Source organism: Aotus nancymaae, unplaced genomic scaffold (genome assembly GCF_030222135.1).
Source record: "Aotus nancymaae isolate 86718 unplaced genomic scaffold, 86718_ANA_hifiasm-v0.15.2.pri h1tg000021l, whole genome shotgun sequence".
NCBI lineage: Eukaryota > Metazoa > Chordata > Mammalia > Primates > Aotidae > Aotus > Aotus nancymaae.
Window position 1 is genome coordinate 8,086,989 of NW_026988433.1, and position 16,663 is coordinate 8,103,651.

Below are 16,663 nucleotides of genomic sequence, written 5' to 3' on the forward strand. Positions count from 1 at the left end.
GCCACACAAGTGGTCTGCTGGTCCAGGGGACTGACCTGAACTGGGTGCTGATCACAGCCCAACTGAGAAAAACTGGAAGAACCACCCCTTCCTTGGAAGGGCTGAACAAGGCATCTAAGGAGGCTGGGACACTCTGCAGCCCGCATTATGCCACCTGCCATTGCTCCTGCTAGCTTTCATCCTCCCTCTTTGTTCAGGGTCTCTACTTTCCTCTGCTTAATTTCTCTAAAGAGATGGGGTCTCGCTGTTGCCCAGGTTGGAGTGCAGTGGTGCAATGACAGCTGGCTGCAGCCTCAAACTCCTGGGCTCAAGCAATCCTGCCTCAGCTTCCCAAGTAGCTACAGGTGCAGCCAGCGCGCCAGGCTTTATTATTACTATTATTGTGTAGAGACGGGGTCTTGCCATGTTGCCCAGGCTGGTCTCCAACTCCAAGCCTCAACTGATCCTCCTGCCTGGCCCTCCCAAGATGCTGGGATTACAGGCGTGAACCACTGCACCACACCCTGCGGACCTCTCATTTTTAAAGCGTGGACGTTTCTGTTTCTAGGAAGCTGTAATGACAGAACCCCATGCTCTAGTCCAGTTTAAGGACCTAGGCTTCTGAGGTCTTTATTTGGCCTCCAGGTGACTCTGCAGAACCACGGGGCTAAAGAAAGGTGAATACGAGGTACAGCCTCATTTTAACTTTTGGTTTGTTTTGGTTTGTTTTCTTGAAACAGTCTTGCTCTGTCACCCAGGCTGGAGGACAGTGGCGCAATCTCAGTTCACTGCAGCCTCCACCTCGCAGGTTTAAGCAATTCTTTTGCCTCAGCTTCCTGAGTAGCTGGGATTACAGGCATGCACCACCACGCCTGTCAAATTTTTGTATTTTTAGTAGAGACAGGGTTTCACCATGTTGGCCAAGCTGGTCTCGAACTCCTGACCTCAGGTGATCCACCTGCTAGGCCTACCAAAGTGCTGGGATTACAGGCATGAGCCACCACACCCAGCTGATGTCCAGTATTCTAACAGAGGCATTGACTCCAAGATGACCTGTGAGGACACCAACATTTTAGCCCTAAAAAATAGTATAGAGGCTGGGCATGGTGGCTCACGCCTGTAATCCCAGCACTTTGGGAGGCTGAGGTGGGAGGACTGCTTAAGCCCAGGAGTTGGAGACCAGCCTGGGCAACAAAATGAAAACCCAACTCTAATTTATCTTAAGAGAAAATTTTAGGCCAGGCGTGGTAGGGCTCACACCTGTAATCCCAGCACTTTGGGAGGCCAAGGCAGGCAGATCACCTGAGGCCAGGAGTTCGAGGTGTAATCCCAGCTACGTGGGAGGCTGAGGCAGGAGAATCGCTTTAACTCAGGAGGCAGAGGTTGCAGTGAGCTGAGTTCGTGCCACTACACTCCAGCCTGGGCGATGGAGGGACACTCCACCTAATTCTCATAGGAGCACAAACCCTATGTGAGGGATCTAGGTTGCCTGCTCCTTATGAGAACCTAAGGCCTGATGATGTATCACTGTCTCCCATCACCCCTAGATGGAACAGTCTAGTTCCAGGAAAACAGGCTCAGTGCTCCCACTGATTCTACATTACGGTGAGTTGTATAAAAATTTCATTCTGTATTACAATGTAATGATAATGGAAATAAAGTACACAATAAACGCAATGCGCTCGAATCATCCTGAAACCATCCTCGCGCCCTGGTCCGTGGAAAAATTCTCTTCCACAAAACCAGTCCCTGCTGCCAATAAGGCTGAGGACCGCTGCGTTAGAGAGAAGGGGAAGGTGACTGCCCCTCCCTTGGGTGGGGGTAGGCGGGGGGGGATCTGGGAGGAGGGCCTGCAGAAGACCAGCATGAATCAGAACCACAACCGTGCAGAGGTATTCCAGAGATTCCAAGCCACAGTACACATCCCAGCTCAGTGGTTCTCAGAGTGTGGTGGTGTCTGGACTGGCAGCAGCACATCACCCAGGAGCTCCAGCATTGCAGACTCCCAGGCCCCGCCTCAGATCCACTGCCTCAGACCCTCCAGGGATGGGGCTCAGCCTCTGTCTCCACAGCCCTCCTGGTGATGCTCTTGACAGTTTTCAGGAGCACTGGTCACTTCAGCACTCGAGGCTGAGGACCATGACTGAGAGGCAGTTGCACACGTTCCTTCAGAGCACCGCTATACTAAAAAGCTGCCAGCAGGCCAGACATACGAGGTAATGGGAGGGACACGTCCGACAGCGACCTCCTCACAGAATGGAGAGCGATTCCACAGCAAGGGAGACCAGCGACGGACACATCCAGCAACAAACAGCAGCAAATGACACAGATCTCAAGTTGAGCGAAGAAGCAAAAAATAAAAAATAAAGAAATAGATCACAGAATGTATGCCTTTTTTCTTATTTTGGAGACAGGGTCTTGCTCTGTTGCCCAGCCTGGAGTACAGTAGGGCAATTATGGCTCACTCAAACTCTTGGGCTCAACAAACCTCCTGCCTCAGTCTCCCACGTAGCTAGGACCACAGGCAGGCGCTACCATGCCCAGCTTTTCCTGTTACAATTCTCTTTTTTTTTCTGAGACAGTCTTGCTTTGTCACCTAGGCTACAGTGTATTGGTGCCATCTCAGCTCACTGCAACCTCCACTTCCCGGGTTCGAGCAATTCCCCTGCCTCAGCCACTGAGTAACTGGAATTACAGACACATGCCACCATGCCTGGTTAGTTTTTGTATTTTTAGTAGAGACAGGGTTTCATCATGTTGACCAGGCTGGTCTCAAAACTCCTGACCTCAGGTGATCCGCCCACCTCCGCCTCCCAAAGTGCTGGGATTACAAGTGTGAGCCACCACACCCAGCCTGCAATTCTTTAAAGTATGTGTGACTTGTACATGTTTGTCAATATATAGCAATTTTTTGGGGGTGGTGAGGAACAGAGTCTCTATCACCCAGGCTAGAGTACAGCGGCGAGATCTCAGCTCACTGCAACCTCCACCTTCTGGGTTCAAGCAGTTCTCCTGCCTCAGACTCCCAAATAGCTGGAATTACAGGCACATGTCACCATGCCCAGCTAATTTCTGTATTTTTAGTAGAGACAGGGTTTTATCATGTTGGCCGTGCTGACCTTGAACCCCTGACCTCAGGTGATCCACCCACCTTGACCTCCCAAATTGCTGGGATTACAGGCATGAGCCACCGCACCCAGACAATATATAGCAATTTCTATAATTTGTTCAGAGGGAAAAAGAAAGGCTTTTTTGAGAAAAGAACAGCAGGCCTTTAAAATGGCACCAAGTGCCCTGGAAAGGGTGTGTGGAAGCAGTTACTTTTGGAGGAAGAGACATTCCTGCTCACGCTGTTGAACCTTTCTGTGCCTCAGTTTTCTCCCCTGTAAAACGAGACTGAGAGAGGATTCAAGAGCAGAACCCGTAAAGACCTCACTGGCACCCATAGCATGGCAGGTGCCCAGCGCATGGCAGGTGCCCAGCGCATCGGAGCGGCTGAGGTTCTTCTTGTTGGATTGATGGGCTGCAGGGCGGCAACCTGGAACTCCTGCAAGCCGAGCGGTCACCTCCCATGTAACACAAGCTGACAGGCAGGTGCTCTGAAACCTGCCATGCCAGAGACACTGGCATGCTCAAGCAGCTCCTGGCAATGCTGAGAAAGGTGCAGGTCAGAGGTTCTTTCTACGGTGGAAAGAACAGCACCTGTCCCCTGCTGAAAACCGGCCCGGGGCAGGAGAGGGTGAATCAGGGAGGAGCCTGTCACTTGCATCTGGCTGGAGAACTTGCCGTTCATGCAGGGCTGGCTCTGCCTGCTCTGGTGTACGACCCCCTGACCCACTTTGTGTGGATGTAGACAAGGGAGCCCTAAGGGGAATAATATGGGCTGAGCGGTATCCCCCAAAAGGCTTATGTGGAAGCCCTAAGCCCCAGGACCTCACAATGTGACTGTATTTGGAGACAGAGTCTTTACAGAGGTGATTAGGTTGAAATGAGATCTTTGGGGTGGGCGCTAATCCGATGTGACTGGCGTCCTTATGCGAGTAGGAGATTAGGACCCAGATGTACAGAGGAAAGACCACTCGAAGACAGTCTAGGAGAGGGCGGCCATCTGCACGCCAAGATGAGGGGCCTCAGGAGAAACCAGCCCTGGCACCTCGAGCTCAAGTTCCAGCCTCCAGAATGGAGAGAAAACATATGTCTGCTGTTTAGGCCCCTGGGCTGTGGTGTACACAGATACAGGAGCTTACGGCGAAGCCCAGAGCCTGGGAGCTGTTCCATCAGAAATCAGGGGAAAAAGCAAGTCTCAATCATATCAGGCCTTTAGATCTTTTTTTTTTTTTTTGGAACAGTCTTGCTCTGTCACCCAGGCTGGAGTGCAGTGGCATGATCTCGGCTCACTGCAACCTCTGCTCCCCACCCCATGAGTTCAAGCAATTCTCCTGCCTCAGCCTCCCGAGTAGCTGGAATTACAGGCGTGGCCACCACACCTGGCTAATTTTTTGTATTTTTAGTAGAGATGGGATTTCAACCACATTGGCCAGACTGATCTTAAACTCCTGACCTCAAGTGATCTGCCCACCTCGGCCTCCCAAACTGCTGGGATTACAGGTGTGAGCCACCATGCCTGGCCAGGTCTCCAGATCTAACCACTGGTTCTTGGGGATATGGGGAATGGGGCATGGGGAAACACCACCATGAGGATGCACCCGGCCAGATGCAGATGGTGGAGATCGTAGGGGATGAGACCCAGCTTCTCCATCAAATAAGATGACATCCAAGAAAAAGCACTAGGTGGGGGCATTAAAATTAAAAGCGACGTAAATCATGAGGATTTGCTGCACACTGGATGTGATAGGATAAAAATGGTCCTTAATTCTGTGTCTTCCTCCCAAAACCCATCACCCAGTCTCATTATGAGAAAAATATCAGACAAATTCCAATAGGGAGCATCCTACAAAGTCCCTGACCAGCAGGACGCCATGGCTCACACTTGTAATCCCAGCACTTTGTGAGGCCAAGGCAGGCGGATCATTTGAGTTCAAGAGTTGGAGACCAGTCTGGCCAACACGGTGAAACCTCTCTTCTCTACTAAAAGGAGGCTGAAGCAGAATTGCTTGAACCCAGGAGGCAGAGGTTGCAGTGAGCTGAGATCATGCCACTTCACTCCAGCCTGGGTGATAGACTGAGACTCTGTTTCAAAAAAAAAAGAAAAGGAAAAGTCCCTGACCAATGCTCCTGAAAACTGTCAAGGTCAAAAACAAGGAGAGCCTGAGAAACTCCCAGCTGAGAGGACCTTGGGAGACCTGAGGACCAAATGTCAGGTAGAATCCCGGCTGAGACCCGAGACAGAAAAGGGTGGCAGGAAAAACTACGGAAGTCTGACTAAAGTACAGACTTCGGCAAACAGTGAGGTACCAATATTGGTTCATTAATGGAACCAATGTTCTACATGAATATACGACATTAATAATGGGGGAAATTGGGCGAGGGGTATATGGTGACTCCCTGAACTATCTTCACAATTTTTCTGTAACTTTAAAAAAACAGACTTTATTGTTTAAACTCTACTTATAAAAAAGAATAAAGTTAATAATTAAAAAAAAGGTTTGAGGCTGGGCATGGTGGCTCATGCCCATAATCCCAGCACTTTGAAAGACCAGGACCAGAGAATTGTCTGAGTCCAGGAGTTAGAGATCAGCCTGGGCAACATGGCAAGACACTGTCTCTACAAAAAAATTAAAAATTAGCTGGGCATGGTGGCATGTGCCTGTGGTTCCAGCTACTCGGGAGGAGGCTGGGGGATCGTTGAACCTAGCAGGTGGAGGGGGCAGTGAGCTGTGTTCACGCCACTGCACTCCAGCCTGGGTGACAAAGCAAGACTTTGTCTCAAACAAATAACAATTGCTGGGCACGGTGGCTCACGCCTGTAATCCCAGCACTTTGGGAGGCCGAGGCGGGTGGATTACCTGAGGTCAGCAGTTCGAGACCAGTCTGACCAACATGGTGAAACTCCATCTCAATAAAAAAAAAAATAACAATTAAAAATTTTTTTAAAGAGACTTAAAAGACTCTACAGGCTCATGCCCGTAATCCCAGCACTTTGGAGGCTGAAGCGGGAGGATAATGAGGTCAGGAGATGAAGACCATCCTGACTAACACGGTGAAACCCCATCTCTACTAAAAACACAAAAAATTAGCCAGGCATGGTGGCAGGTGCCTGTAATCCCAGCTCCTTGGGAGGCTGAGGCAGGGGAATTAAGCAATTCCCTCCCGCTTGAACGCGGGAGGCAGAGGATGCAGTGAGCTAACTGCATGCGTAGACTTAGTTTAGATCCAAATTCAAACAAAGTGTTTTGTAAAAAGACATATTTTGAGCCAGGGAAATCAGAAAATGGACCTACATTAGATGTTAAGGAATTGTCAGAAGCTGTGATGATGGTATTTTGGTGGTTTTTTTTTTTTGAGATGGAGTTTCGCTCTGTCACCCAAACTGGAGTACAGTGGTGCGATCTTGGCTCACCGCAACCTCCGCCTCCCGGGCTCAAACGATTCTCCTGCCTTAGCCTTCTGAGTAGCTGAGATTACAGGTGAGTGTTACAACAGCCAGCTAATTTATATATATATGGGGTGGTAGGGGAGAGAGGGAGTTTTGCTCTTGTTGCCCAAGCTGGAGTGCAATGACGTGATCTTAGATCACTGCAACCTCCACCTCCTGGGTTCAAATGATTCTCATACCTCAGCCTCCCACGTAGCTGGGATTGCAGGCATGCGCCACCACACCCAGCTAATTTTTTGTATTTTTAGTAGAAACAGGGTTTCGGCACGTTAGCCAGGCTGGTCTTGAACTCCTGACCTCAGGTGATCCGCCCGCCTCAGCCTCCCCAAGTGCTGGGATTACAGGCATGAGCCACCGCGCCCAGCCAGTATTGTGGTTTTGATTTTACAAAATTTTTATTTGTTAAAGATGCTAACTGAAATATGCAAGGGTGAACTAACATCTTGGATTAGCTTTAAAATAGTATTCCAGGCATCCCAAAAAAATTTAGAAAGAAAAGATATAACCAGAATGGCAGAAAGTTGCTGTGTGGGAAGACCTAGGTGAAGGAGGGTTCACCCTACTCTCCCTACCTTTGTGCATGTTGGACAATTTTCGGAATAGAAAGGTAACCAAACTGTGGATGCCTGAGGCCTTGGGCAAACAAGGCCCAGCCATCGCCACCGTGGGAGGAACAAGATTGCTTCAAACCTGGGATTTCATCAGCCCTCTACTTGCAGCAGTCAGCCGGGGACATCCAACACCCAGGGCCTTCCTGCATCCTAGTCTCTCTTCACCTCCATCATCCCCAGGCATGTACAAACTGGCCCTATGAAAAATCAGGCCATGAGGGCAAAGCCGTCTTGAGGAGCAAGCCAGGGAGAGAGGGTGGGTGCCTTTGCAGTTCAGAGGATTCCCAAGCACCTGAAGAACACACAGAAATGCAAACGCCAGATGAACGGAAAATGCTGGAACATATAGACAGACCACGCATGAACCACAGAGGGGAAAGAGCACCCCCAGCATGGCGGGCCTGCCCAGCCTCCACCCAGGGATCAAACTCAACACTGACCAATGAGAAAGCAACGGCATAAACAGACACCACGAGCCCTGATGTGGTGCTGCCTCAGTAAGGACACATGATGCCTTCTGTAGAATTCTTGCTGGGAAAGCTAAGCCTGAGCCTAACCCGGAGGAAATAATCAGATAATATACACTGTGGGACATTTCAAAAGACAGTTCTGGGCCGGGTACGGTGGCTCACGCCTATAATCCCAGCACTTTGGGAGGCCGAGGTGGCCAGATCACGAGGTCAGGAGATCAAGACCATCCTGGCTAACACAGTGAAATCCTGTCTCTACTAAAAATACAAAAAACTAGCCAGGCGTGGTGGCTGGCATCTGTAGTCCTAGCTACTCAGGAGGCTGTGGCAGGAGAATCGCTTGAACCCGGGAGGCAGAGGTTGCAGTGAGCCAAGATTATGCCATTACACTCCAGCCTGGGCAACAGAGTGAGACTCTGTCTCAAAAAAGAAAAAGAAAAAAAGACAGTTCGGGTCTGTCAGAACCACAATGATATCACTTCACCTCCGCCAAGATAGCTAGAACCAACAAGGCAGACTGTAACAGGTGCTGACAAGGATGTGGGGAAACCAGGCCCCTCCTACCTAGCTGGTGGGCAGGTAAAACGGTGCATCTGCCTTGGAAAAGGATGACGGTTCCTCAAAGTGTTAAGCAAAAGGTTCCCATATGACCCAGCAATTGTACCCCTAGGTATGCACCACGAAATACTGGAAACATACGTCCACACAAACATTTGCACATGATGTTCACAGCAGCATCATTCACAATAGACAAAACTTGACACAACCCCAAATGTCCATCAGTTGACAATCGGGTAAATAAAAAGCCATAAAGAGGAATAAAGTACTGATCCTGCAATATGGATGAACCCTAAAAACATGAAGCTAAGTGAAAGAAAAGGCCAGATTGTACAGGACCCCATTCATACAAAAAGCCCGCAGTAGGCCAGGCGCAGTGGCTCACGCCTGTAATCCCAGCAATTTGGGAGGCCAAGGCGGGGGGATCACCTGAGGTCAGGAATTCAAGACCAGCCTGGCCAACATGGTGAAACCCCATCTCTACTAAAAATACCAAAAAAAAGTTGGCCAAGCGTGGTGGCGTGCACCTGTAATCCCAGCTACTCGGGTGGCTGAAGCAGGAGAATCACTTGAACCTGGGAGGCAGAGGTTGCTGTGAGCTGAGATCACACCATTGCACTCCAGCCTGGGCAACAGAGTGAGACTCCATCTTAAAAAAAAAAAAAAAAAAAAAAAAGCCCACAGCAGGCACATTCATAGAGACAGAAAGACTGGCAGTTGATTAAGGCTGGGAGTTGGGGCAAAGGAACGAAGTAGTGACTGCTAATGGGTAGAGTCTCTTTTTGGGGTGATGCAAATATTCTAAAATTGACTGTCATGACAGCTGTACAGTGCTGTAAATATACTAAAAACCGCTGAGCTTTCAATGAATAAATTGTATGATGTACGAATTATAGCTCAAAAAAAAAAAGACATTTAGTCTGTACTCTTCAAAAATGTCAATGTTGTAAAAAGTCCCTTCCTAGGCCAGGCGCAGTGGCTCAACCCTGTAATCCCAGCACTTCGGGAAACCAAGGCGGGAGGACTGCATGAGCCCAGGAGTTAAGAGATCAGCCTGGGCGACACAGGGGTTTCAAGGAGAAATTCTGTCTCTACGAAAAATACAAAAAAAAAAAAAATTAGCTGGGCATGGTGGCACACGTTTGTAATCCCAGCTACTCAGGAGGTTAAGGTGGGAGGACTGCTTGAAACCGGGAGGCAGAGGTTGCAGTGAGACGAGATTGTGCCACTGCACTCCATTCTGGGCTACAGGGTGACAGCCTGTCTAAAAAAAAACTAATAATTAAGTCCCTTCCTCCACCAAAACTGAGGGAACTCTGACACCCTAGAGACATGAGCACCAAAGGCATGAGCAGTCCCTGACTCGGTGTTGGATTTTTTATAAGCTTTAAAGACAGTGTGAATATGGACTGTAGATTACAAAATACTGTATTATATTTAAGTTTCTTAGCTGAGACAATGATATTGTGGTTCTGTAAGAAAAAGTATGAAGATGTCTGCAACTAACTTTCTTTTCTTTTTTTTGAGACAGAGTCTTGCTCTGTTGCCCAGGCTGGAGTGCAGTGGTGCGATCTTGACTCACTGCAAACTCCGCACCCTGGGTTCAAGCGATCCTCCTGCCTCAGCCTCCTGAGTAGCTGGGGTTACAGGTGCGCACCACCACGCCCGGCTAATTTTTGTATTTTTAGTAGAGACAGGGTTCCACCATATTGGCCGGGCTGATCTCGAACTCCTGACCTCGTGATCTGCCCGCCTTGGCCTCACAAAGTGCTGGGATTATAGGTGTGAGCCACTGCACCCGATCATCTGCAACTAACTTTCAAATGATCCTGCCAGCTTTGCGCAGTGGCAGTATCATAGCCAATGAGGTTTATCTGAGGCACAATTATTGCTAATTGAAAACTCAAATGATCCTGTCAAAAAATAAAAATAAACGTGTGCGTGTATGAGATGTATCTGGAGAAAAAAAAGAAAAGTTTGGGGGAAATGTAAAAAAACGGTGACTTCAGGTGAGACGTTTACAGCTATTCTGTGTTCTGCTCTTTCAACTTTTTGGTACTTCGAAAAACTTTCAAAATACAAAATTATAGAAAACATTATCTTGATTGTGGTAATTTTTCACAAGTATATATGTCAAAAGGTGTCAGCCTGTACCCTTTAAATATGTGCAGTTCATTGAGGTGTAGTGCAATTATACCTCAATAAAGCTGCTAAAATGTTGGTAGGGGAAAAAGGACTGGAAAGTGTCCAAGTCGTTTTGCTCAAAATACTTTCTTGCAAACAGCAAAAAATGCAAGCCTCTTTATGAAAAAAAAAAAAAGTAAAAACAAAAGAACCCGACAGCTCAACAGAACAGCAAAAAAAACAAAGGGCAGTTCCCAGAAAATACCCATGGATTCTGAATAAATGAAAAGACCATCTGTCTCATACATCATAAAGCCGAAAAGCCACTTTGTTGGAAAGGGCTTGGGAACTAGCCTTCACACGTGGCTGGTGAGAGTGAAACTGCTATCACTCTTTGAAGGACCACCGAGTATCTTGCAACATGAACAAGGCGTACAGAGCCCTTCTATGCAAGGGCACAAGCAAACAAGAGTTAATTTACATGGGTAGACACCAATACAGTAGTGACCTAGGGGGTCAGTGACCATGTGGGAGCAGAAAGGGACTTCTGGAGGCTGGAACAATCCACTTTTAGATCTGCTGGTCACAGGAGTATGTCTGGTGTGTGACAACTCATTATGCTGTAGATTGATGTATGGAAAAAAAGTACACCAACTACAATTCAATTAAAAACATAAAAGAGGGAGAGGGTAGGTCAGGCGCGGTGGTTCATTCCTATAATCCCAGCACTTTGGGAGGCCAAGGCGGGCAGATCACCTGAGGTCTGCAGTTCAAGACCAGCCTGGCCAACATGGTGAAACTCTGTCTCTACTAAAAATACAAAAATTAGCTGGGCATGCTGGCAGGTGCCTGCAATCCCAGCTACTTGGGAGCCTGAGGCAGGAGAATTGCTTGACCCCAGGAGGCGGAGGTTGCAGTAAGCCAAGATCACGCCACTGCACTCCAGCCTGGGCGATGGAGCTAGACTCCATCTCAAAAAAACAAAATAACGCAAAGTGCTCGCTCACCCCTGTAATCCCAGCACTTTGGAAGGGCGAGGTGGGAGGATCATTTGAAACCGGGAGGTCAAGGCTGCAGTGAGCTATGTTTGCACCACTGCATTCTAGCCTGGGTGACAGAGCAAGAATCTGTCTCTTAAAAACAAACAAAAAAAGCAACTTTTTTATAAAATGCACAGACCCTTTGGACTCAGCAATTCCATTTCTAACAATTTACAGATGAACGTGTCTATGTGCGCACAAAACAATACATACAGAACATATAGAAAGACCCATGCTGCAGCCAGGTTTGGAGTGGCCCGAGATAGGACCAATGTTAGCCATCAGGGGTAGGTTCAACGCCGGCACATCCTCACAGCAGTGTGCTCTGCAGCCCTTCACAGGGGGAAGCAAAGTTCATGTACTGATAAGGTCTGATCTTCTTTTTTTTTTTTCTTGACAGAGTCTCACTCTGTTGACCAGGCTGGAGTGCAGTGGCGTGATCTCCAGTCACTGCCATCTCCACCCCCCGGGTTCAAGCGATTCTCCTGCCTCAGCCTCCCGAGTAGCTGGCACTACAGGCACGCACCACCATGCCCAGCTAATTTTTGTATTTTTAGTAGAGACGGGGTTTCACCATGTTGGCCAGGCTGGTCTCGAACTCTTGACCTCAGGTGTTCTGCCCGCCTTGGCCTCCCAAAGTGCTGGGATTGCAGGCATAAGCCACTGTGCCTGGCCCTCCAAAATTTATTCATTTTTTTAAAAAGGGAACAGCGCAGTGGCTCATGCCTGTAATCCCAGCACTTTGGGAGGCTGAGGCAGGTAGATCACTGGAGCCCAGGAGTTAGAGACCAGCCTGGGCAACATAGTGAACTGTCACCTCTACAAAAAATAAAAAACTTAGCAGAGCGTGGTGGTGCACACCTGTAATCCCAGCCACCTGGGAGGCTGATGTGGAAGGATCACTCAAGCCCAGGAATTAGAGACTGCAGTGAGCCAAGATCGAGCTACTGCACTCCAGCCTGGGCATCAGAGAGAGACTCTATCTCAGGGGGAAAAAAGAAAAATACAAAACAGTGAGCATAGTGCAAAATAAACAAAAAGCCATCCACAGGGAGCAGAATCTATAGGTCTATATATTTCTACATGTTCAGAATGTCTGGCTGCTTCTGGGAAGGGGGTAGGAGACAGGGTCAGGAGTGGGAGTGGAGTTAGCTTTCTAACCTTCAGAACTACATGAAATTGTACTCCATGCAACTATGACCCATGACCATGGGGAGAAGGTACTAGTTTCTCAGTTTGGCATTCAGGATGTTCCCACCACATCAGTCCAGCTACATCTGCAAGGGATCATTTTCTCCATGGACAGTAGGTGCTTGAAAATTCTCATTTGTTTGGGTTTTTTGGAGACAGGATCTTGCGCTGTCCCTGACCGACGCTGGAGTACAGTGGTGTGACCACAGCTCATTGCAGCCTGAACCTCCCATGTTCAAGCCATCCATCCGCTGTAGCCTCCCAAGTAGCTGGGACCACAGGTGTGCACCACCACGCCCGGCTGATGTTTGTGGTTTTGCATAGAGATGGGGTCTCACTACATTGCCCAGGCTGGTCTCAAACTCCTGGGCTCAAGTGATCCTCTGACCTAGGCCTCCCAAAGTAGTGGGATTACAGATATGAGCCACTGCACCAGGCCAAGTTTTTTTTTTAAAAATTGTATCATATACACATAAAGTTGGCCATTTTAACCATTTTAAAGCATACAATTCAGTGGCAGTGAGTACATTCACAACGTTATGCAACCATCATCATTATCTAGTTCCATACTTTGTCATCACCCCAAAAGGAAACCCTAGATCAATTAAGCAATAATTCCTCCATTGCTCCCTCCCCCAACCCCTGGAAACCACCCATCTGCTTTCTGTCTCTATGGATCTTTTTATTCCAGATATTTCATATAAATGGAATCATATCATACGTGGCTTTTCGAGTCTGGCTTCCTCCATTTTTTTATTCAAGGTTCATCCAAGTAGTAGCATATAGCAATACTTCATTCCTTTTAATGGCTGAATTGTATTTCATTATACAGACACATCACATTTTAACTCTTCATCACCTGATAGGCATTTGGGATATTTCCACTTTTTGGCTATTGTAAAAAGTGTTGCTATGAACACATGTGTATAAGTCGCTTAATAATTTTTTTTGAGACGGAGTCCGTCACCCAGGCTGGAGAGCAATGGGATGATCTTGGCTCACTACAACGTCAGCCTCCCAGGCTTAAGCTGTTCTCCTGCCTCAGCCTCCCAAGTAGCTGGGATTACAGGAGTACACTACCATGCCCAGTTATTTATTTATTTATTTTTTGAGACAGAGTTTCCCTCTTGTTGCCCAGGCTGGAGTATAATGATGCAATCTCAGCTCACTGCAACCTCTGCCTCCTGGTTCAAGCAATTCTCCTGCCTCAGCCTCCCCAGTAGCTGGGATTACAGGCATGCACCACCATGCCCGGCTAATTTTTTGTATTTAGTAGAAATTGGTTTCACCATGTTTGTCAGGCTGGTCTCGAGCTCCTTACCTCAGGTGATTCACCTGCCTCGGGCTCCGAAAGTGCTGGGACTACAGGTGTGAGCCACAACGCCTGGCCTAATTTTTGTATTTTTAGAAGAGATGGGCTTTCACCATGTTGACCAGGCTGGTCATGAACTCCTGACCACAGGTGAGCTGCCCGGCTCGGCCTCCCAAAGTGCTGGGATTACAGGTGTGAACCACCATGCCCTGCCATCACTTAATAATTTTTAAAGGAATTAATAAGTCTATCACTCTCCTACCGGACAAATCCCTTTCATATAGAAATATTCTACCATTTACTAAATGCTTATTCAGTGCCTGGCATTGTACAGCCCAACCAATCTCCTCTAATTCCTCGATTTAACTCCTCTGCACAAATGAGACACAGAGAAGTAAAGCAACTGGGCTGTGCCCCGTGGCTCACGCCTGTAATCCCAGCACTTTGGGAGGCCGAGGTGGGCGGATCACTTGAGGTCAGGAGATCAAGATCAGCCTGGCCAACATGGTGAAACCATCTCTATTAAAAATATAAAAATTAGCTGGGCGTGGTGACATGTGCCTGTAATTCCAGCTACCCAGGAGGCTGAGGCAGAAAAATGGCTTGAACCTGGGGGGCGGATGTTGCAGTGAGCCCAGATCATACCACTGCATTCCAGCCTGGGTAACAGAGTGAGACTCCACTTCAAAAAAACAAACAAACAAACAAACAAAATAAGTCAGGTCACCCTCTGGATGCTGCACTGACTTGAGGAACAGGGAAGGGGTCATGAGGCAGGAAAACAGGTGACAGATACCAACGTGAGCTCCATGCCCTACTCTGCCTGGGTTCACATCCTGGCTCTGCCACTCGTCTGACCTGAAACCGGCCACTTCACTGCTGCGTGTGCCTGTTTCCTTATCTGTCAAATGGGAACAGTACCTACAGCACAGGGTCATCCTAAGGATTATGTAAGGCTACTCTATCTACAAAAGCACTTAGTAATTATTAGCATCTCTATTAAAAGAACAAACCCTGGTTTACCCCAGGAAGAGCTCTGACCACCAGATTCTCAGATGCTCTGCAGAATACATATTGTCTTATTTAAGTAAAAGTCTTAAATATCCACTCACATGTCATGTTTACTGGCCTTAGATTGTCATATGGAATCACCGTCAGTAGAGACATAGGGGTCCTGTGGTCACCCCAGGTGAAAAAGACAGGCTTCTTTTTGCTTTAAAACAAATTGATTTTTACCTTCAAATGGCTCCGGAACAGCATCAAGAGGAAGTAAGTGTAGACTCCCTTCGCTCACACTCCTGACCTCCCCACCAGACTACGGGGCAACCTTTAGCATTCAGGAGCTCAGCCCTGCTTCCTCCTCCCTCCTTGGTCACCTACATAGCAGTCTCTCTTCCACATGTATGAAGACACAGACGCACCTCTGCAAGAGGGGACCCCTGCCCATAGGAGAGGGAGGTCAAAAGTTACTGTTTTCCTAACCAATTAACCTTTAATTTTATCCAATAAGAACATCCAGTCAATCTGACTTGGGCCTTAATGTTCCTTTCTATTCCCCCTTCCCTCTCAATGAGCAGAAAACTAATTTTTAGCCATGATTCTGGGCCAGGAAGGTACCAGCTATTCATAAATACAACCTCACAACCAAGGAGGTATGATTACTATCCCCATTTAACAAAAAAGGAAACTGAGGCTCAAAGAAGTGAAGTCACAAGCCCAAAGCCATCCAACTTGTAGAGCTCCAACTTGAACCCAAACTTCTCTGACTCCAAAACTCCAGGGAGGCTGGCGGCAAGCAAGACTCCCCCTCCTCCCCAGGGAACAGCAAAGGAACCGCAATACCACACACAACTGTCCCCAGTAACTTCCTCCTTCTCAGGAGTTGGTAGGCGGACTTCGGCCTGGAATAGCACCCCTATCCCACCCAGCTCCAGAGGGCAGGAATGGAGGAAAACTCCCTGCGCTCCTCCTGGGACTCAATATCCTTCCCAGGAGGCTGCAGGGTCCTGGACCATCCCAAATTAAACGAAAGCCTCCACGCGAAAAGCCCCGCACACAGTAGGTGCTCGGTTTCCCGAAGCAACCGAGCCATCGCCTTGCTCCCTTCTTTTCCTGTAAAGTAAAAACGACTCCATGTATCTTCAAAACAGGAGGAGGAGTGGGGCACAAGGTCCCAGGGGATGTGGGTCGGAGTGCCAGGCCAGGACAAACCCGGGGTAGCTGGAGAGGGCGCAGCCGCGTGGGGAGCGAGGGCGCGAGGGCGCCGCCTGGCTCACAGTGGGAGCCATTCAAACGCGGTCAATGAATGAATGAGACGCGCGGAGGGCGTCAGCGCAGCCGGGAGAGGCTCCGGCCGCGCCGCCCGCGGGGGCAAGATCCAAGGAGAAGCGGGACGCGGAGGAGAGGGCGCCGCGAGGCCCGGCCGCCCAGACCCGCACTGGCCAGGCCCGGCGGGGGCCGCGAGCGGCAGGCCCCGAGGCGCAGGCCGGACCCCTTCTTCCCGCGCGCCGGCCGGCCGGGCAACCCCGGAGGCCGCGCTCCTCGCAGGCCGGCCCCTGGAGCCAGGTGCGCGGCGGCCGGGGCAAGGTGACCGTGGGCGCGGGCCCGGCGCCCACCTTCTGAGCGGCGCGCACGTTGTCCTCGCCGAACAAGCTGCTGACGCTCTGCGAGAAGGTGTTGACCGTGCGGCGGTAGCTGTTCTTCTCGGCGCCGCCGCGGCCCCGCGCCCCCTGCACACCAGCGGCCAGCAGCCCGAGCAGCAGCAGCAGCAGCAGCAGGAGCCCGGCCCGGGCCCGGGACCCGCCTGAGGCGCGCGAGCCCAT

At 49.3% G+C, this 16,663-nt stretch overlaps 1 protein-coding gene and 1 pseudogene across 1 annotated transcript in view; one reads left to right on the plus strand and one right to left on the minus strand.

Annotated features, from left to right (window-relative positions):
- BRI3BP (BRI3 binding protein) overlaps positions 1–16,663 on the minus strand; it is a 29,845-nt gene extending 13,182 nt beyond the window's left edge. Inside the window, exon 1 of the mRNA XM_064379581.1 lies at positions 16,457–16,663. Within this exon, the coding sequence (XP_064235651.1) occupies positions 16,457–16,663 (207 nt within the window). The remainder of the gene's footprint in view (positions 1–16,456) is intronic.
- LOC135276298 (U4 spliceosomal RNA) lies at positions 10,009–10,089 on the plus strand (annotated as a pseudogene).